The 22878-nt window shown below is 48.5% G+C and overlaps 1 protein-coding gene across 1 annotated transcript; it reads right to left on the bottom strand.

Moving 5' to 3' along the window:
* Positions 1-22270: 22270 nt before the first annotated feature.
* LOC307067687 (V-type proton ATPase subunit e 1-like) lies at positions 22271-22516 on the bottom strand (the record flags this gene model as incomplete). The annotated part of the gene is made up of 1 exon (XM_079725223.1): positions 22271-22516. The coding sequence occupies one exon, from the start codon at positions 22514-22516 to the stop codon at positions 22271-22273; it is 246 nt and encodes an 81-aa protein (XP_079581349.1).
* Positions 22517-22878: the final 362 nt, after the last annotated feature.

Raw genomic sequence — 22878 nt, forward strand, 5'->3', positions numbered from 1 at the left:
CCAGGCTGCCCTCAAGGAACTTCTCATCCAGTAGCAGGGGGGTGTCCAAGACAAGTCCAAGGAAGATTCTGATACATGGTCAAGGACAATTGGCATCATGAAAGAGACCTTACCTTGTCTGTGGATAAATAAGTTCTCTGCAGAATGTAAATTGGTGCAGCCACTATGGAGAACAGTATGGAGGTTCCTTAAAAACTAAAAATAGGGCTTTCCTGGTGGCGCAGTGGTTGAGAGTCTGCCTGCCAATGCAGGGGACACAGGTTCGAGCCCTGGTCTGGGAGGATCCCACATGCCGCGGAGCGGCTGGGCCCGTGAGCCACAACTACTGAGCCTGCGCATCTGGAGCCTGTGCTCCACAACAAGAGAGGCCGCGACAGTGAGAGGCCCGCGCACCGCGATGAAGAGTGGCCCCCGCTTGCCACAACTAGAGATAGCCCTCGCACAGAAACAAAGACCCAACACAGCAAAAATAAATAAATTAATTAATAAACTCCTACCCCCAACGTCTTCTTTAAAAAAAAAAAAAAAAAAACTAAAAATAGAGTTACCATATAATCCAGCAATCCCACTTCTGGCCATATATTCAGAGAAAACCATAATTTGAAAAGATACATGTACCTCAATGTTCATTGCAGCACTATTTACAATAGCCAAGGCATGAAAGAAACCTTAATGTCCACCGACAGATGAATGGATAAAGAAGATGTGGTGTGTGTATGTATGTATGTATATATATATATATATATATATATATATATATATATATATATGATGGAATATTACTCAGCCATAAAAAAGAATGAAATAATGCCATTTGCAGCAACATGGATGGACCTAGAGATTATCATACTAAGTGAAGTAAGTCAGACAAAGACATATCATATATCATTTATATGTGGAATCTAAAAAAATTATACAAATGAACTTATTTACAAAACAGGCTCACAGGCTTAGAAAACAAATTTATGATTACCAAAGGGGAAAGTTGGGGGGAGGGATAAATTGGGAGGTTGGGATTAACATATACACACTATTTTATTTTATTTTTTTTACATCTTTATTGGAGTATAATTGCTTTATAATGTTGTGTTAGTTTCTGCTTTATAACAAAGTGAATCAGCATATACATATACATATATCCCCATATCCCCTCCCTCTTGCATCTCCCTCCCACCCTCCCTATCCCACCCCTCTAGGGGGTCACAAAACACCGAGCTGATCTCCCTATGCTATGAAGCTGCTTCCCACTAGCTATCTATTTTACATTTGGTAGTGTATATATGTCAGTGCTACTCTCTCACTTCGTCCCAGCTTCCCCTTCCCTGCGTGTCCTCAAATCTGTTCTCTACGTCTGAGTCTTTATTCCTGCCCTGTCACTAGGTTCATCAGTACCATTTTTTTTAGATTCCATATATATGCGTTAGCATATGGTATTTGTTTTTCTTTTTTTGACTTACTTCACTCTGCATGACAGACTCTAGGTCCACCCACCTTACTACAAATAACTCAATTTCGTTCCTTTTTATGGCTGGGTAATATTCCATTGTGTATATGTGCCACATCGTCTTTATCCATTCATCTGTTGATGGACATTTAGGTTGCTTCCATGTCCTGGCTATTGTAAATAGTGCTGCAATGAACATTGTACATACTATTTTATATAAAATAATCAATAAGGACCTACTGTATAGCACAGGGAACTCTACTCAATAGTCTGTATATGCAAAAAGAATCTGAAAAAGAACAGATATATGTATATGTATAACTGATTCACTTTGTTGTACACCTGAAACTAACACAACGTTGTAAATCAACTATGCTCCAGTAATAAAAAAAGAGTTCTCTGCAACTTGAGTTGAGAAAGTTGAAGGAGAGTAATGGGCTCCCTGGGAGAACAAATGTGGCAGGAAAGGTTTCTTGGAGGAAATGGCTTTAGAGACAGACTTGAAGAAATCAGAACTCCAGGACTGACCTTCACCCCTAGTCTCCCTCTGGTGAAAGGGAGCCTTCTGACTTTTGCATGAAAACACTGAGGACACGTAGGTCCTCTCCATGCCCCGCCCCATAATGCCATTACTAGATGGTGGGCTCCTCAGGGCAGGGGCAGGGGCCCGACTCATTTCTGAGCCTCTGGACCCCCAAGAACATGTTTTTTTTGGGGGTGCAAAGTTTATTTTGGTAAATGCTTGCTAAGATTGAACTGAAGTTGGGGTTAGGGGAGAGGATGAAAAAGATTTCTGATGGAAATTGGACCCAATAAATTGGATTGTTTTCTCTATTTTATCCAGCTCCCCAGACCCCAGAAAGACATTTCCCAAGGAATGTGCCAGCTGACTTGGGCACAACCTTAGAGTTTCTTAGAGGGGGCTTGTGGAGGGGAAGGGATGTTAAAGCAGTTCTGACTGATCAGACCTTGGACAGAAGGAGGGAGGGACCCTCAAGAGTAGCTCATCTGTGATCCTGTCCCAAGGCCTATACCCCCCACTTCTTGCCACATAAGATGCGATGCCATCCAACCCAGACAGATGGCAGAGGCATGACTGCAGGGCAGATGAAAGCACAGGCCAGGGAGCCTTACTCATTTTTTTCTGCTACCAATAAGTTATAGGACTTGAGCAAGTGAATCTCTCTTTCCCTTGGTTTCCTTATCAGTAAATCAGAGGTAATAAGAGTACCTACTCCAGGGAGCTGGTGTGATGATAGAATGCATCAATATAGGGGAGCACGGTGTCAGGCTGTCCTTCAGGATTCAATAAATGCTAGTTCTTGTTATCAGATGTCACCTCGGCACCCTGCCCTGGGTCCAGCCAGCATCTCAAGAGTCCTGGTTGTCAGGACCAGCCCCGAGTCTGATCTAAATCCCTCCTGCTGTGGATGGAGCCCAGCTTCCTTGACGGCCTTCCGGGACAGGGGTGCACTCTGCGTTCAGTGCTCCCTCACCTCACGCTGCCCCTGTAATCTCAGCTCCTTCCCTTTCTCCCCTCCCTTGGGATTATCATAAACTCCCCGGAGCTAGCTAGCCAGCAGGCTTGGCTGGGCCCCGTCTGCAGCCAGGTTGCCAGCCCCACACACTGACTTCTGAGAAAGCTGCTTCTCATCAAATCCTATCACCAAAAAGACTCCCCTCTTAGGTATTCCTGCCAACTCCGTTTTATAATCTCCGAGCCGGGGAGGGAGGACAGTATAGGCACTTTGTGCGCAGGAAGGAAGCAATTAAATTATTAGCACTTTGAGAAATTAAATGGCATAACTTATGGCAGAATAAGTTTAGCAAAAAAAAAAAAAAAAAAACCCTTGTAATGTGAGAAAACAATTAAAAAGAATTATATAAGGTTGGGCTCGCTCCTTTATTGCGATAGAGTTAGCAGTTCATTGATTAGCGTCTTGTTATAATGTAGCAGGATGGTGCAGGCTGCCGGCGGAGGCAGCAATACTCAGGAAGCGAGATGCTTAGCTGGGTCCTGCAAGAAGACACAGAGCAGGGGCTGAAAGCTTTTCCTGGAGAGGAATGGGGGAGGGGAGAATGGGGTCAGGGGAGGATCACCAGAGCAGCTCTTGCTTCTCCTGGCTCCTTCTGCTTTGGTAGAACTTGTCAGTTTCAGCCTGCCCAGACCCTGTGCCAGCAATTCTGCTCCTAGGTATTCATTCCAGCGAAATGTTCACACAGCTCCATAAGGGGACATGGGTGAGGATGATCCCCGAGGCACCCTGTGTGTCCTTTGTTGGGACAGTGGAAAGGTAAAAAGGGCTGGATGTGCCACGGAGCAGCAGCAAGAAGCAACAGACTGCATGCACCCAGAACCACGTGGCTAGATCTTGAAAACTTAGGAGTAAAAAAGAACACGTGACTGCTACCCGCATCACGTGGAGCTGGAGCGATGATCTCCCAGACAAGTTGAGCAAAAGAAGCAAAAGACATGAAAGACGGGAAAGAGGCCCTGCTGTATGATTCAATTTAGATGAAGTTCAAGAACCAGCTAACTATGGGGCTTCCCTGGTGGCGCAGTGGTTGAGAGTCCGCCTGCCGATGCAGGGTACACGGGTTCGTGCCCCGGTCCGGGAAGATCCCACATGCTGCGGAGCGGCTGGGCCCATGAGCCATGGCTGCTGAGCCTGCGCGTCCGGAGCCTGTGCTCTGCAACGGGAGAGGCCACAACAGTGAGAGGCCCGCGTACCGCAAAAAAAAAAAAAAAAAAAAAAAAGAACAAGCTAACTAACTGGGTGGTGACAGCAGCTGGAGTAGTGGTTACCCCTGGCAGCAGAAGGGGGAAGGGAAGAGTTTATTAACAGGGAAGCGGCACAGGGGAAGCTTTCTAGGGTACTGGAAATGTGTTCTCTTTTGATCTAGGTGGTGATTACACAGGTTGTATTCATAGATAAAGAACTGAGTTTTAGACTTAAGCACACATACTTTGCTGTATACATGTTATCCCTCAACAGGGGAGTACAGAGCAAAAAATGTTGCCCAGGGAAAGAAGTAGGAAACATGGAGATATGACACAATACCATTTATGTAAATAAACCCCTGAATGCATGTGAAACAACACTGCCCATCCTGCAAGAATGCAGCAAACAGAAAGATAGCCACTATCATTTGGACATAGGCAATGGGGATAAAAGAGAATGAATGAATGAATGAATGAATGTATGAATGAAACCACGAATAGGGTCCTGAAAAGACTAATTATGAAAACAGCTCATGAATGGAGAGTATGGTTAACTTAACCCTCTGTCTCTGAGGTAGAAGTTCGTAGAAAATCACTAGTTAATTAATCAGGAGGTCTCTTTTTTTTTTCTTTGCGGCACGCGGGCCTCCCACTGTCGTGGCCTCCCCCGCTGCGGAGCACAGGCTCCGGACATGCAGGCTCAGCAGCCATGGCTCACGGGCCTAGCCGTTCCGCGGCATGTGGGATCCTCCCGGACCGGGGCACGAACCCGCGTCCCCTGCATCAGCAGGCAGACTCTCAGCCACTGCGCCACCAGGGAAGCCCAATCAGGAGGTCTTTGGCCTGGATGTGGGTTGTGTGGGGTGTCGGGGCATTTTGATCTGAGGGGTGAGCGTAGAATCAGTCACCGACGCCTGCCAGGGGGTCAGGGAGGCACCTGTCTCATGTTTCTATCTGTCTCTGCTGTTTGCCAAGTGACACCATCATGCCCACTGCCTGAGAGGACCTCATATGGTGGGCAGATCCCCGGGGTGGGTTGACTGGGGCCAGTCCATCTGCACTTAGCCCAGATCTCCCACTCCCAGCTGAGCCCCCCGGCAGATTTCTTAACCTCTCTGGATCTCAGCTTCCTTATCTGTTACATGGATGATAAAAGGAGGGTCCAAGGTGAGGGTGTGGAGCACGGCTCAGCAAACATTTTTCATTTGTTTTTCTTTTTGTCGGGGCCATGTGGCTTGCGGGATCTTAGTTCCCCGACCAGGGATTGAACCTGGGCTGCGGCAGTGAAAACGTCGAGTCCTAACCGCTAGACCGCCATGGAATTCCCTCAGCAAACTTTTTATGTAAAAAAGCAGATAGTAGGGCTTCCCTGGTGGCGCAGTGGTTGAGAGTCCGCCTGCCGATGCAGGGGACTCGGGTTCGTGCCCTGGTCCGGGAAGATCCCACATGCCGCGGAGCGGCTAGGCCCGTGAGCCATGGCCGCTGAGCCTGCGCGTCCGGAGCCTGTGCTCCGCAACGGGAGAGGCCACAACAGTGAGAGGCCCGCGTACCGCAAAAAAAAAAAAAAAAAGCAGATAGTAAATACTTTCAGCTTTGTAGCCCATAAGGTCTTGGTCACAGCTCCTCCAGAAGCAGTCATAGATATAAATGAATGTGCATGGCTGTGTTCAAATAAAACTTTATTTATGGACACTTAAATTGAAGTATCATATGATTTTCATGTGTCACAAAATATCATTCTTTTGCTTTTTTCTCCAAACCATTTAAAAATGTGAGAATGATTCTTAGCTTGCAGGCTGTACACAAACGGGTGGGGGGAGCGGGGGCGGATTTGGCCCACGGCAGGTAATTGACTGAGCCCTGGACTAGAGCAGTGAGTGAGCTGGAGCACGGCTTGGCACATAGCAAGTGCTCAAGAAAGTTTAGCTATTACCGTTCTTACCCCCACTGTACAGTGAGAAAGCAGAGATGTGGAGAGGCAAAGTGGCTTACCAGGGTCACTGTGGAGTTAGTGGCAGAGCTGGGACTCCGACCCAGATGTCCTGAGTCCCCATTCAGGGTGGCGGTTTCAACCCACTTAGAAAAATGCTCAAGGAGGGAAGAGTCTGGTGGTATCCACGTCCCCTTTTCCAGGGCCCGCTACTTGCAGCAAGAAGTCTGGCTTCAGTCTGGGTGGCTAGTTTTGCCTGCTGAATCAGAGAATGCCTTGCATCCATGGAGTGCATTTTTACCCTTCAAAGCCCTCGGTCATCCTTAGTCTAAACGAAGTGACAAACGCTTCTCTACACTCCTGTTTCCTAGGCTTCTTTTGTCCTATGGCATCAGTGTGATGAATTTCTTGATGTGGATGCCATTAAGGGGCATCAAAGTGAACTTCTGATTCCATTTACATAAAGTTCAAAAGCAGGCAAAGCTAATCTGTGCTGTTAGAAGCCAGGAGAGTGGTTACCCTGGGCAGGAGGCACGTGGGGGCCTCTGGGGTTCAGGAAATGTTCTGCCTCTTGATCTGAGAATGATCTTTGTGAAAAGCCATCGAACCTATACTTATGACCTGGGCACGTTTCTGGGCAGATGTTCTACTCCAATAAACTGTACAGAAAATAGCTCCAAAAGTATCTTGGGAAAAACAGCGAAATTTCGGTAAGTCTAGTTGTGGGAACAGGAAGGCATTGCTGATGTCACCCAAGGCTTATTGCTCTGCTGGGGCAGAGAAGGACACTACTGATGAGACCGGAAGTTCACCAGCCCATACGCACCTTTCACCTTAACATATAAGGTACTACTCTTGATTCCCTGGAGCACAGAAAATGTGTGAGTATATATGTGAGAGTGTGTAGTGTGTGTGCAAGTGTGGGTGGGTGTGATTGTGCTTGTGAGTGTGAGTATGTGAGACATGTGTGTGTGAGCACCACTTAAAAATGGGCCCCAGAAGCTTTCCTCTCCCTTTGGAGTTTGGATATGGGACCTGGGCAGGGGTGTGTATACACATACTTAGCGTGTGCCACACGTGGAGGTTCTGGGACTCATCTCCCTGGTGTGAGGGCTTGGCCCATACCACTGCTATTCCTCCTGTGGATAGCCTTTATGTGTTTTTTATAATGCACAGGTTTTGTAATGCTGCAGATTTATGCAGAGAAAATGGCTTCTGGTAACTGGTTGACCCTTGTAGCCATTGTTCATGTGGGTGGATCTCAGGCCCTCTCTTTGTTTCTGGAGGGTTTGCTGGAATTCTCTCTGAAATGTGCTGAGCTTCCTGCCTAGGAGAAGAAATTTATTTAATTTATTTAATTCAGATGATTAAATTCTCTCATTTACAGGGAGCAAAACACAGATTTTGCATTACAGGAGCCTGAAGGAGAGAGGGAGGGATGGAGAAGATTGAAACATGGCGATTCCAGCTAGAGCTGGAAGAGAACTTCTCTCCGTTGGAAGGAGTTTCACATTTGTACCAAAAGGACTGGTCTTTGGGGCCTTTCTGTGAAAAAGAGCTGATGTCGTTGACCACATTTGAGAAAGAACATTCCTGTCCTTCCACCAATATCACCCTTTTGGACTCCTCCGGACCGAAGTCCCCTAGTCCCTGCCTTCAGCAGCAGACCATGCCTACTGAACTCCACCCCTGCTTAACTCCCTCTCCCTCCCTTGAACTTGACTTTTCTAGTTCCAAGGGCACGCCATGCCCCTGCGTGCTTCTCTCTACTGCCTGGAACATCCTCCTTCACCCTCAGCCCACTTGGTGAACCCTAATTTGTCCTTAACTCAGCTCAGATGTGGTGTTTTATGAGATGCTTTTCCATCTCCTCTCCCTTGCAAAGATCTCGACTCTGGTGCTTACCACACAGAGCTGTAATTCTTTGCACATGTGTTTTTCTCCCACATTGGGGCCACAAGTTACTCCTGGGTAGAGACCCTGTCTTGTTCATCTCTGAATCACCGGATGCAAGGGCAATGCTTGCCTCAGAGGAGATGCTGGGTGACTAGAAGCTTCCTGAATGAATGAATGAATGAATGGGCACACAAGTGGGGGGTGGGGAACTGAACGAAGTCCACAGGTCTCAAATGCAAACACACAGACATGTACATGGCTGGGCCAACGCACACTCCCCGTCCCTCACTCGCTGAGTTGAATTGTGTCAGTCAATTCTTTTTTTTTTTTTTTTGGCCTCGCCGCGTGGCATGTGGGATCTTAGTTCTCTGACCAGGGATCATACCCACGCTCCCTGCATTGGAAGTGCAGAGTCTTAACCACTGGACTGCCAGGGAAGTCCCGTGTCAGTCAATTCGTTTTTGCACACGGCACTTGGCTTTCAGAAGGGTTCTGGGTAGTAGCGGCTGTCCTTTCAGACAAGGTCTACCTGAGTCTAAAACAGCACAAGATGAGGGTGAAAGGTGGGACTGGAGGGGCACTCCGATGTGGGGCAAGACCAAGTCGGGGGACTTGGTGCTCTGGGAGCCTGGCCGGAACTGGGCCGCTCTGCGCGCGGTCACAGGCTGGGGTGGGAAGGCTTGTGGGTGAAAGGGTTAGATCAGTGACCCAGAAGAGAGAAGGATCAAAGGCTGCCTGGACAGATGCTATCTCTCCATGGATGAGTGTCCCCACAGGCACCGGCTGCTCCTCTGTGCTCAGGTGCTTGCTTGCCACGGAAGCTCTAGTGAGAACACATACGAGCACCTGGCGCGGAAAACGAATGAATGAAAGAATTCATTGTCTGAATTGGGCACGTGATTTTACGTCCTTGGGACTCATGTTTTCTCACCTGGAAATTGAGGGTGTGGAACTACGGGAGCCTTTCCAGCTCTGCTCTGGCCTCACTCTCCTCTGTGTTGATTAGTGGCCCATGCACTGCTTAGACATAAATAATCATATACTGGCATGAAATGTTAATTTTGCCTTCAGCACAGGAGGATGGAGACTCTGGAGGCAGACAAGGGAAAGTTTCAATTTTTGAGTTGGCCACTAGCTAATTGTGTGATTTAGGGCAGGTTCTTTTAATTTTTTTTTTTTTTTTTTTTTTTTTTTTTTTTTTTGCGGTACGTGGGCCTCTCACTGCTGTGGCCTCTCCCGTTGCGGAGCACAGGCTCCGGTCGCGCAGGTTTAGCAGCCATGGCTCACGGGCCCAGCCGCTCCGCGGCATGCGGGATCCTCCCGGACCGGGGCATGAACCCGTGTCCCCTGCATCAGCAGGCGGACTCCCAACCACTGCGCCACCAGGGAAGCCCAGGGCAGGTTCTTTTAGAAGCTGCTTGTTCCTCCTTGAAGTAGGGATACTACGCATTCCACTGATCTCTCAGAGATGTGAGCATGAAGCGAGATAATATATTCAAAAGGGTTTTGCAACCTGTCAGTGTTACTAAAGTGGCGTTCTTTATGATGATCTCACACAGTGGGGTCTCAGTAAACGCTCACAAAGTGAAGGAGTTTCTGGATTTGCCTCTATCTTTAGTCAAGCTCTGCTAACGTTAATTCCCGTGTGTGTGTGTGTGTGTGTGTGTGTGTGTGTGTGTGTGTGTGTGTATTTAAGGGCCTTCACCCCCATGCTGCCGGGAGCTTGAAGCAGTGCAGCCAGAAGTTCTCCATCCCTCCTTAAAGCCCAGCAACTAAGTGCTGCAACTTTGTTCCTCCCATAAGTCGACAGAACCAGTGGGGATAGGGAAACAAAGGAGCCCTTAGCAGGTAGGAGCAAGTCGGCTCAGTCTCCGTGCAAGTCACCACCAATAAAAGCTAATCAATGCAACCCCTTTTAAGTTGGTTGGATCAGTGACCCAGAAAATAGCTCCCCTGCAGAAAAGGAAATGATAGTCAATAAACTGAGACGTCGATGGGAAAAATCTATTAAAGCGAGGGAGATATCAGGAGACCTCTGGTGTTAACAGAGACCCTTTGGAACAGAGCCAGGGACAGAGAGTGGGTTTTTAACCCTCTCGAGGCCAGAGTTGCCTCTGCCCCAGCTCAGCTTCTGGTGCTTTGCTCGGCCCTGCATCTCCCCAAATGGTATGGAGGAGCCCATGATGTGATGAGTGCTTTGTGCTGCTTGGCCATTCAGTGTTCCCTCCTAGATGGTTGGCAGGTGGGGCTGGTTCGAGGCTCTGTCTGGGGGGCTGCCCTAGAGATGATCCCTCTCTGGCCCACAGGGAAAGGAGCTGGGGGTCTCTGCTCCCTCAGTTATAACAGCTGTTCTGACCTGGGTGTGTGGAACCAGATGCCTCACCCTGGGCTGGTTGTGCTGCCACCACCCTGACAATTAACAAGGCTTCTCTCCTCTGGAGTTTACCAGGAAACGCAAGCTGTCCCCAAGAAACCGTTCCGCGATAAGGTCAAGTGCTCTCCTGGCCTGCACACGGCGTCAGCGACTCTTCAAGCTCCCCGTTATCAAGTAGGGCAGGGGATGAGGGACATCGTGGTGGGTTTCAGGGTAAAGCTGTGTTGAATCCAGAAAACTGTGGGAGCACATGGGCAGGTGGGTAGCTCTCAGAATGGTGTGTACAGGTTCCGAGATTTCTGGATAGCCCACCCCAGGCCCTTGTCCTATGCCCATCATGACCACTGGCGCTGAGCTGTGCGGACTGTGTCTGTGTGTGCAGGTGCTGCTCAGGTGTCTTGGAATGAAGGCTGCTGTTAAGGAAAATCACCATTGTATCACGCTCAACAGACAGTGACGATGTCTAAGATGAAGGACATTTGGATATGTTGCTCTACTGTGAATAAACAGGAAAGTGTTGGAGTTAGTTTAAAGGGGGGTTTGTTGATGTGGAATTGGGGTGAACTAGAGGGGGCCAGCTTGGGGGCAGAGAGTTATGGGAGTAAGACCTTGGCTGTACTCTTCCTCCTCTCATTTGCCTTTGGACAGAGACTTTTGCTGGTTAACTTTGTGTTCAGTCACTACACCGCATCCTTTATGTTATTATTATTGTTATTGCTATTGTTTAATCTTTGAGTTTTACAGTCTTCTTCTTTGTTTTTTTTGTGGCCATGCTGCGCGGCATGCGGGCAGTGGAAGCGCGGAGCCTTAACAACTGGACCACCAGGGAAGTCCCTACAGTCTTCTTTTGGAAGTAGAGTCATACAGCCATAGTATTCATGCCATCCTGGTGTTAGCAGGCTCTAGGGGAGATATTGGCAGTGGCTTGGTCCATCTGGGACATGTCCATGGCTCATGGGTGGGTTTTTATACCCCAAGGGGCCAAAAAGCCCACAAGAATAAGATAAGATTACTGGATGAGACAATTACAGACAAATATCTCCAGCCTGGGGTTAAAGGTCATTCTAAATATAGCTTTTTTTTTTTAATTGAAGTATCGTTGGTTTACAATGTTGTGTTAGTTTCAGGTGTACAGCAAAGTGATTCAGTTTTATATATATATATATATATATATATATATATATATATATATATATATATATAATATTCTTTTTCAGATTCTATTCCCTTATAGATTATTACAAGATATTGAGTATAGTTCCCTGTGCTATACAGTAGGTCCTTGTTGGTTATTTATTTTACTAAATATAGTATTTAGAAGCCATGATCTTGGTGCTAGGGGTGCTCATTGCTATTGGGGTGTCACTGTTCCCAGCCCTCTCACTGAGGAGAGTTAGGGAGTGCGTGTACATCCACATTTTCTATTATAGGCATACCTCAGAGATATTTCAGGTTTAGTTCCAGACCACTGCAATACAGTGAATATTGCAATTTAAAAAAAAGGATCTGGAGGTTTTTTTTTTTAAAGATAATTTAAAACAGGGGTCAACAAAATACAACCTTTAAGCCAAATGTGGCCTGTTGTTTTTGTGAACAAAGTTTTGTTGGAACACAGCCGTGTAGCTCTCTCCTTCCATCTTTCCTGATGATAATCACATTGCTTGAGAGGTGTCAGCTGTTATGGTGGTTATGTTTGGTGGAGATTGTGAAAGATTTTTTTTTTAATATTTATTTATTTGGCAGCTGGGTCTTAGTTGCGGCACGTGGGATCTGCGTTGTAGCATGCGGGATCTTTTCTTTTTCCCTTGCGTGCACGGGCTCTTCTCTGCGGCATGCGTCAGAGCATGTGGGCTCAGTAGTGGAGGCGCATGGGCTTAGTTGCCCCGGGGCATGTGGGATCTTCGTTCCCAGACCAGGGGTTGAACCCATGTCCTCCTCTGCATTGGAAGACAGATTCTTAACCACTGGACCACCGGGGAAGTCCCCTGTGAAAGATGTTCTAATGTGTTTGAGGAGGTAACTGATTAGCAACTCTATGAGGATAAAATTTTTGGATCTGGGCTTATTTTGCTCCTAGGGTGCAGGAATGTCAGGAAGGGAATCACTTTTCCTGAGAATATGAGAACCAGATGGGTCTCTGTCTTCATTTGCCACCTCAGGTTGGTCACGGCCTCTGGGAGGTGGTGGCGAGGTTTCCACTAGTGGTGACAGAATAAATTGACAAACTGTTGCAGACACATGATTTGAGTTATTGGTTCCTCTGAGTCATGGGTTCATGCCTTTGTTAGGATCTGGAGGTTTTCTTTGGCACTTAAGGGAACATTCTGGAAGCTTCTGATGTGTCCCATTTGCCTGGTGAGCCCAGAGCCTTGGGTGAGGTTTCATCTATTCCCGTTCTTGGAGCAGGGCGGGGCTGTTCCTTAGATACCTTGCTCCGTCCTCCCCTTCAACTCAGTGACTCCCCATCTTAAGAGGCCTGTGAATATGGAGTCTGAAATATCTGAGAAAAATTAGCTACCCACATTGCCTGAGCTTTGGAGTCCGGTGGTCTTTGACTTTCAGGGTAATCTCTTTCTAACTGTGTGACTTTGGTCAGTCACTTCACCTCTCTGAGCCCCAGTCTCCTCATCTGTAAAATGAAAGCCAGTTGTATCTTCCTCACAGCGTTATTTTCAGGATCAAACAAGACGATGTTTGCAGAGCATAGTATTTACCACAGTAACTGGCACACAGTAGGAGCTTGGAAATGGTAATTCCTTTCCTTATCTAAGACAGGATCATATTTACAACGAGTGTCCCATGTTACAAACTGTAAGAGACATTTTTGGAAACAGAGCCCCCGTTGATGAGAATATGTCTCTGTTACAGGAGGAGGGTGGGGTGGGGTTCAACCTTTGACCACAAGGGCGCCAAATTGAGGCCTCCGCTGGGAGTTATGTATTTCTGCCACAAGGTGGCAGTATTGGCAAACGCAGAACATCCCATGCGTTGCAGAGAGGCCCAAGCCAGAAGAATTTTACCTCCAATTTAAATTATTTTAAGAATGGGAGTGCTTTTAGAGATCACCTAATCCCATGATTGGACACCTTGGGAAATGAAGGCTCAGAGAGGGGAAGAGCTAGCCCCAAGATCACAGAGCAAGTCAGTGGTAGAGCTGGGTTCACAACTGATCTAGGATTCCCGACTGGATTCATTCAACACACCTTTGTCATCCTGCCCTTTCCCATCACGTTCTTTGCCTCAGGGTGAGGGGTCGGTGGGGCGGGGGAATGACGAGGGCTTCAGAGCTCTCGGTTCAGTCTTAGCATCCCTGTTTTCAGAGGCGCCAACAGGAGCCCCCCCGCAAAGGTTTATATAATCACCGGAAGTAAACCGAGAGATCCCAGAGTCCCCAGGACCTTAACTGCATATCCCCCACCTCACTCACCGTTAGTTCGTTAGTATCCTAGTGACAGAGGCAATCAGAAAACCATTTTTCCTCCCCTCCCCCTGCGATAGTCTGGTCTTTTGTTAAATCCATGGTGAACGGATGGCCCAGCTCTGGTTTGCCCGCTCTTTCACAGGAAAGACCCCAGTCTAGCTGTATTTGTCACAGCTCGACATGCAGTTGATTTGGCTTCTGCTCTATGCTAGGAACCAGGTGAGTGCTGACGGCCCCACCCTCACGGGGTGATGCTGGTAGTTGATGGTTACATCTCCCAACTCACAGCTAAGGAAGCACAGGCTCAGAGGGGAGAAGTAACTCACCCAGGGTCTCGCAGGATTTCCAGATTCTGAGCTTCTGCTCTTTCTAGGCTGGTCCGGTAGGGGGTGGTGGTGGTGGTGGATGGAGATGGCCCGCCTTTGGGATTTGTGTCCTCATACCAGGTGCTTCGTCCTGCCATGGACGATCCCTGAGCGGCAGGTTCTGTGCGCAGACTCCTTCCCTCCTCCCATCTCGCCCCCTCCCTACTGCAACTTCTCACGGGTTCCTTTCCAGAGCAGTCACTGGCTGAATAGGTTGCTAGTGGAAATGTGGTTTTCAAATTTGGGAAATCTCCATTAAGTCCTTTTCTTTAAGGAGGATGTCATTATCACGCCTCCCCGAGGACTATTAGGGTTCTATTAGGCAAGGCCGCAGACTTCCTAGGTACTGTCTGGGGTCTGATTCCTGGGCAGGAAAATGCGAGACAGGAAGAAGCGGAGGCAGGAGGGGGAGAGAGACCAGGGGATGTGGAGGGGCTGGAGGAGAAGGAAGAGAGGAGGAGAAAGAGTGAATTAAGGCAGGAGTGAGGACTGAGAGAGACACGCGAGGGCACGCGCACCCTTTGCTCCCTGAGGTGTGGGGAGAGGGCAGAGACCCTGGACCTCTGGGCCACCTGCTAGTTCAGAGGGTTGAAGATTAAACTGGAGGGGAGATGCCCACCCCTCCTTCTTTCACCCTTTGGAGCAGACAACACAGGCCTTCCTGTCTTCCAGCTGCCAGTCCCGCCTCAGGGATCCAGGTTCAGACTTGGGCTGGGGACCCTCTGTGAGGGAGAGAGGAAGAAGATGCCCAGGGAAGGTACTTCTGAAAACTGTGTCTGGGCTCGGGGCATTGGCCTTCCTGATGACTCCGGTGACCACACGTTTCCTATTCTCTGCCCCTCTCTCTAGAAGGTAAGCTTGAGAAAAGCAGGACCTTCTCTCTGCTCCTGGCTGTCTTCTGGGCTCCTAGAGCAGTGCCAGGCACAGAGTAGGTGTTTGCTAAATGTTTGTGGGATGAATAATGAACAATGGATGAAGAAATAATTCCACAGGGTCCCTATCCTCTCCCTCGCAGAGCTTAAAACAGCCTTCCGGTTCGAATGGATCTTCTCTCTGTTCTCAGCAAAGGCAGTGATCCTTGATGCCTTCAGATTATCCTCTGAGACACACACACACACACACACACGCACACACACACACACACACACATGGGGTTCAGGGTTTAGGGAAGGTCAGGAACCGCATGGTAAGTGGCTGACACTGGCTTGGCCACAGGAGACAGAAAAGAAAAAAAAAGCCTCTCCTGGGACTTGCCTGTTAGGGGGTTACCAGCAACAGACTGGAAGCAGTTTTAACCTCTGGGCAGGAAGGCTGCTGCTCTTAGGACAAACATCCTGGCTGGGAAATCCCCTGGCCTGGGTGGGTCCCTGGGGCCTGGCAGCCTTGCTCCATGCCATCCTGGCCTCTGCAGACCTTCCCCTGGCTCCCAGCTTGAGGCCAGGCACCCCCCTCCACCCTCAGGAGCCCGGGGAGAGCTAGCTCAGGCCCCTGGAGCTCCTGTGCAGAAGTGATTAATGAGGCAGACAAGTCTTTCTTCCCCAGCTGTGTCAACACGCCCCAGGCCGCCTGGAAGTGGTCCTGTTAGCTGCAGGTATGGGAAGCAGCCCCAGGCCTCCTTAATGCCTGTTCTCCCCTCACCAGGGGCTCCCTTTAGGGCCCTGGGCCTCCCACTGGGCCATCAGAGTCCTGATGGTGATGATGATGATGATGATGATGATTTTATGATGCTACAGCACTTGATATTTGCAGAGGGCCTGGCCCTCCTTTTCCTCAGCTCCTCTTTCCAGCTGCCAGAGCCAGTGGCTTGTGTGTGACTACGTTTGGGTCACAGGGAGCAACTGAACTATAGTTGCTGGAGCTTATGCCACCTCCTCTGTGAAGCCTTCCTTGATCACCCTGGAAGGCTTTGTGCATATCCCCATCGTCCAGTCACTGCCGGGTGTTTTCACTGCGTGGGGAGTACATCTGTTTCCCTCACTGCTTCCTTAAGGGAGGAGACTGTGTGTTTTTCTGGGTCTTATTCATTTTGTACCTGCAGCCCTCTTCCCCCACATCCCCATTCTCACAGCAGCCTAGCACAACGCTTGGCATGTGCTAGGATAAATACTTATTGAATGAACAAATGACCTTTAGATCTGGAAAGATTTGAAATTCCAGGGCTTTGGTCTGTCTGTGGTTCTGATTTCCTTGTGTTCGAGCTGGTTCAAATCCGCCTATGACCACACATCCTGCCTCTGGCCCCAGCTCGTCCTCATGGGGCTCTTAGTGGTTGCCACCCAAGGAACTCTGATGGAGCAGCAGATCGTGAACTTGTGCTGCGGGGTGGGGGGATGGGGGGTGGGGGAGTAGTGAGGTTGGAGTGGGGAGGTCAGGAAGCTAGAAACAGTCATATGATTTTCTAAAAAATAAACCTGGGGCTTCCCTGGTGGTGCAGTGGTTGATAGTCCGCCTGCTGATGCAGGGGACACGGGTTCGTGCCCTGGTCCGGGAAGATCCCACATGCCGCGGAGTGGCTGGGCCCGTGAGCCATGGCTGCTGAGCCTGCGCATCTGGAGGCTGTGCTCCGCAACGGGAGAGGCCATAACAGTGAGAGGCCCGCGTACCGCAAAGAAAAACCCCCCAAAAACCAAAAAACCTGAAATTTTGGAATAATTTTATTTTTTTAAAATTTATTATTATTATTATTATTTGGCTGCATTGGGTCTTCATTGCTGCACATGGGCTTTCTCTAGTTGCGGTGAGCTGGGGTTACTCTTCGTTGCGGTGTGTGGGCTTCTCGTTGCGGCAGCTTCTCTTGTTGCGGAGCATGGGCTCTAGGCGTGTGGGCTTCAGTAGTTGTAGCACGTGGGTTCAGCAGTTATGGCGCACGGGCTTAGTTGCTCTGCAGCATGTGGGATCTTCCCGGACCAGGGATCAAACCCATGTCCCCTGCATTGGCAGGCAGATTCTTAACCCCTGGGCCACCAGGGAAGTCCCTTGGAATAATTGTAGATTAATAGAAAAGTTGCAACGATAGTACAGAGTCCCGTACACCCTTTAGCCCAGTTTCCCCTCATGTTAACATCTTATATAACCAAGGTACTTTAATTAAAACTGAGAGGTTCACATGGGTACCTTACTAGTAATTAAACTCCCGTCTTTATTTGTATTTCGCCGGTTTTTCCATCAATGCCCTTTTTCTGTTCCAGGCTCTAATCCTGGATCTCACATTGTATTTAGCCCACATGATTTGGAAGATGATGTTTTATTTAAAAATTCATGCGTGTCGCTCTCTTCTTCATAATCCATCTGGGTTGATTTTATGTGAGAATAAAGCTTCTCCCAGCCAAATATTCCGGTAAACAATTGTCACTGTGTTGTTTCTCATGGCTTCTCTGGCTATTCTGCACACTGCTGTGGCTCTTCGGGGAGTGAAGCATGATCCCAAGAGGACAGTCTCACGGCGTCTTCTGGATACACAATATTAAAATCTGCTGACTGCAGTTCTGATATGAACAAGAAACAGGGATCATTGGGGTGATCTAGGGCTGGGGACAGCAGAGGGGTGGGTGAGAAAGGATGGATGTGAGGGTATTTGGGGGAGGTTTGGGGGGAAGAGGGATCTTGGGGTGGTAGCCCGGCGTTTCCTGAGAGGCAGGGACACGATGTTTGATCTGTGAGTAGACTTGTCCTGGGTTCCCCTGGCTCATTGGTCCTCCGCCTGTGTCTCTCTCTCTTTTCTATCTTTTCACATGGTTATCTATTTGCAGCATCACAGTTGGTCTTGGTTTTGCTTGCATTCCTGGTCCGCTGGAATAATTAGAGTTAAGGGGCGAACATTACTCCCGCTTTGAGGAAGACAGGATCTTCCTGTGCAGTGAAGGCTTTGGAGGCCCGAAGGACTGGGAGAGGAGGAAGCAGAATGCAGGCGGGGTGATGGGTCAGTTAAGGCCCCTGCTGTTTGCCCCGCCCTCCCCAGACCCACTCTCCTTCTGGTGCAGGTCTCTGTCCCGTGTCTGCTGATGTCATTTCCATGCTTCTGGTTTCTAAGTCTCACTGCTTCAAGAGATAGACAGGCTGGTGGGGCTGTGGGAGGATGTGGGAGGGAAGGCATTTGAAGTTTGGTTTTGGAACTCTGGCTCCTTTTGAAAGAATAGCCAGTGACTTCTGGGAGAGCCCTCCGCAGGCTAGCTGTTCCGGTCAGGGCCTGGGTGGAGGTGGGAGGAGGGGAAGTGGATGGAAAACCCCTCCCTAGCTGGGTGGGCCTGAGGCCAGAGGGCCCGTCCACACCCTCAGGCTTCCACCCCACGGCTCCCAAGGCCTCGTACTTTTTGGAAGGAGGAGGCCTGCAGAAGTCCAGCACCAAGACAGCAGGCAGGAGAGCCCTGGGTACAGGGCTCCCCAGAGCCCGCAGACACCAGTGTATGAAGGGGTCAACTCTTCTCATCTCTGTGTGGAGGGAGCCAGGATGTGTGTTGGGGAACAGGGAGAATTTCCCACCATCTCCATCATTCTCTGCTATGAATCCACTTCCTGGTCCATATGTGATAATCTCAAAGGTCTCAAGGGTGCCTTAAAAACCCTTGAATGGTGGTTTGAAGCCTCATCATTTCCCACCTCCAGTTGTCCCCCCATTTCAGACCATGTCAGCTGGTTTAGAAAGGAACACAGGTTTATTGTGCTAAGTGTGTTTCGGGGTGCTTGCCTGCCCATCTCATTGCAGACTCTGTAGGAAGTGCTGGCTTTAAAAGTGGAGGGGGCATTCATTCATGTGAACTCTCGCTGGAGGCAAACATCCTGTTTGAGTCATTAGCTTTTCCCAGAACTTCTCGAAGGCACCATCCACCTCCTCACCTCTCATGAATTCTTCAGGCCTCTTCCCACCAGCCCATGGAAACAGATGTGATAGTCCGTGGATTTAGTGGAGATGCAGATTTTTTTTTTTTTTTGCGGCACGCGGGCCTCTCACTGCTGCGGCCCCTCCCGTTGCGGAGCACAGGCTCCGGACGCGCAGGCTCCGCGGCCATGGCTCACGGGCCCAGCCGCTCCGCGGCATGTGGAATCCTCCCGGACCGGGGCACGAACCCGTGTCCCCTGCATCGGCAGGCGGACTCCCAACCACTGCGCCACCAGGGAAGCCCCGAGATGCAGATTTTGAAGTTGCTCTTACTAGAGACGCCAATGACCTCCTCGTCTTCAGGCTACGGTTTGGTTCTCGTCTTCATGTCCTCACCGCTCTGCTGCATAGAACCGTTTCTCTTCCTTTTGTCTATCAGCTCTCCTGGTCCCCTGGATATCACTCTTTCTTGCTCTTCTTCCTCCCGGATCTCCTCGCTGGTTCCTGGTCTCCCTCATCTCTTTCCACTCTTCCTCTGCCAGCCTCTCATCTACAGCTCTCTTTTCCCTAGACCCTCCCTCTGGCTCAGCTCACCTGAGATCTCCACACAGCGATATCTCCAGCCTAAACTTCCCCTTGAGCCCATCACATCTCATTTGGTTATTTCATCTGCACGTCTTCCATCTACTCAGAGTCAACAAGTCCTAAGTGGAGCGCATCCTCTGTTCCCCGATTTGCTCCTCCTCCCATATTCCCCTGTTTCGTTTGCTGTACGTAATCACCTAAAACAGAAACCTGGAAATCAACAGAGACTCCTCCCTCTCCCTCATCCTTCATGTCTACTTAGTCACCAAGCTGTGTAGCTTCTCATCAGAAATCTCTTTAACTCCATGCCTGCTCTCCCTCCCCGACACCGCTGTCTTGGTTCACGCCTTTATCATTTCTCCCTTGGATTATTGCACAACATCCCAACTGACTTTTCTACCTCCAGATACTTCCAACTTCAGTCCCTCCTCTCCTTGGCTGCCAGCATTCTCTTTCTAAAAACAGATCAAAAATGCCATTTTCTGCCTAAAAGCTTCCAATGGTTTCCCACTGCCAAGAGAATAAGATCCAAATTTTTATCTTAGCACACAGGGCCTTTCGTGGCCTACGTCGAGTTTATCTTGCCATCTACTTCTCCCATCACTGACCCTCCTGCACGCTTTGCCCCGCCATCCATGCCTCTCCCCATCTCCAATCATGCTGCCTTTTTTCACACCCTGCCTTTGCACGTACAGATTTGTTAGGGACGGAATGCTTGTGTCCCCCCAAAATTCATGTTGAAATCTGAATCCCCAATCTGACGGTGTTTAGAGTTGGGGCCATTGGGAGGTGATTAGGTCATGAGGACAGAGCCCTTATGATCAGATTCGTGCCCTTATAAAATGAGACCCCATAGAGCTCCCTCGCCGCTTCTGCCATGGAAGGACATGGTGAAAAGAGCCATTTATGAACCAGGAAGTGGGCCCTCAGCAGACACCAAATCTGCCAGCACCCTGATGTTGGACCTCCCAGCCTCCAGAACCATGAGAAATGCATTTCTGTTTATAAAACCACCCACCTGCTCTATTTTTGTTATAGCAGGATGAACAAACTAAGACAAGGTCCTTGTCTGAAAAGTGCTAGTCTGTCTGGCACGATTCTACTTGGATAGAATTCAAGGCCCTGCTCAGCAAAACCTCCCCTCACTGTCAGCTAAATATCAATAGTTGTCCCCTCTAAATTCCCACATTCCTTTGTCTCTAAAGAGCACATGTCACTTCATTTTGCATTTATTTTTCTGTGTCTGTCTGAGTCTACTGGATCTTGAGGCCAAGGATCACAAAGGATTCAACCAATGCCCAGCAGCATCTGGCATATACAGGTATTCAGTTGATGTCTGTTATTGAAGGAAGGAAGGAAGGAATGAACAAATGAATGAATGATTTTGGTCTGTGTCTGGGCCTAGCTTTTTCTAATCTGTGGGTATAAACTGCTGTGGGGGGCAGGGGGTTGGGAATACATTTCTCACATGCTGTTTACCACCATCTCCCCAGGATGGTGCCCAGTTTGTGGATCAGATGTCCAAAATGTCTTGGGTTTGGGCTGACTTAGATTTCTTTGGAATGAAAAGCAACAAATAAGCATTCTTCTCTCCATTTTACAGATGAGGCAACTGAGCTTAGGAAGCTTGCTAAAGCACTATTCACAATAGCCAAGACATGGAAACAACCTAAACGTCCATTGACAGATGAATGGATAAGGAAGATGTGGTACATATATACAATGGAATACTACTCAGCCTTAAAAAAGAACAAAATAATGCCATTTGCAGCAACATGGATGCAACTAGAGATTATCATACTAAGCGAAGTAAGTTAGAAAGACAGAGACAAATACCATACGATATCACTTATATGTGGAATCTAAAATATGACACATATGAACCTATCTAAGAAACAGAAACAAAATCAGGGACACAGAACAGACTGGTGGTTGTCAAGGGGAAGGGGGGCTGGAGAGGTAGGAGTGGGAGTTTGGGGTTAGTAGATGCAAACTGGTATATATAGAATGGATAAACAACAAGGTCCTACTGGAAAGCGCAAGGAACTATATTCAATATCCTATGATAAACCATAATGGAAAAGAATATGAAAAAAAATATATATATATAACTGAGTCACTTTGCTGTACAGCAGTAATTAACACAACATTGTAATTCAACTATACTTCAATAAAAAATAGATTTTTTCCATAGAAAGCAGAAAAAGAATTCATTCCAAAAGAGGGCAGAAATAAGAAATTCATCCTGAAAATATACTTTGGTATAATTCTGGTGGGACAGATTTTCCCTCTGAACATGTTCTTTTACTGATGGCCCCACTGGAGTCTTATTGTCATATAACAGTTTTTAAACACTTCTCTGATTCTCATGTTGTGAGCAGGCAGGAACCATCTTCAAATCCACAGTTTCCAAGGAGAGAGTAACGTTATTTCTCAGAGGAACAGCACTTTCTATCTTGGAAGAGTACACAAACATTTTATAGAGGCAGCACAGTTTAGATTCAATAGGCACATCATTCATCAAAGTGTAAAAATGTGATAGGAAAAAATACTGCATGGTAGAATAAGATATTCAAATGTGGTGGGAACGTTTAAGGCAGCTGATGGCCAGAGTGTGCGAGTCAAGGAAGGTGGTCTGCGTATGGAGGTAATTTTGCATCCAGAGGAGTTCTCTTCATGACCTCAGCGACTGAGCACTGGCGAGCAGGTCTTCTTCCTCAAGGCCAATGATGCTTGAGGTACCAGATGGTTTCATTTTTCAACTGTGGTCCAAAGAGAGGGTTGAGTTGGGCCAGAATTGCAATCAGCCAAAAGAGATAGCAGCAAACGGAACAGGTCACCAGTGTGGTGATGTTAACTCCCCGGTTGGGACCCTTTGGGATAAACCAGGGCACCAGGAAGCCGACAAAGCCCCAGAACACGCTCACCACGATGAGAGGCACGGTGAGGCCGGTATAGGCCATGATTTCTGTGGGAGGTGCCAGCCTCTGCCCCACCGCCTCACTTCGGTCCCACCCCAAAAAATAGATTTAAAAAAAAAGAAAGCTTGCTAAACTCTTCCCAGGTATACGGTAGCATCAGATTTTCCAAGAGACAGGGAGCCAGGATCTGTGGAGTCCCTTGGTTCTGAGTTGCTGACCAGCATGGAGCTCTCAGCACATGTGGTATGAGAGTGATCTCAAGCCAAATTCACATGGGTATGTTGATCTCTGCAGGCCTGACCTCTTCTCCCTGGGGTTTGTACTCCAGAAAGGGACCCTCTGTGACAGGCCCAGGTCTAGGATGAGGGGAGTAGGCACTTGCTATAGGCCCAAAATATAATGAG

The sequence above is a fragment of the Hyperoodon ampullatus genome (genome assembly GCF_949752795.1).
Source record: "Hyperoodon ampullatus genome assembly, chromosome: 19".
NCBI classification, from domain to species: domain Eukaryota; kingdom Metazoa; phylum Chordata; class Mammalia; order Artiodactyla; family Ziphiidae; genus Hyperoodon; species Hyperoodon ampullatus.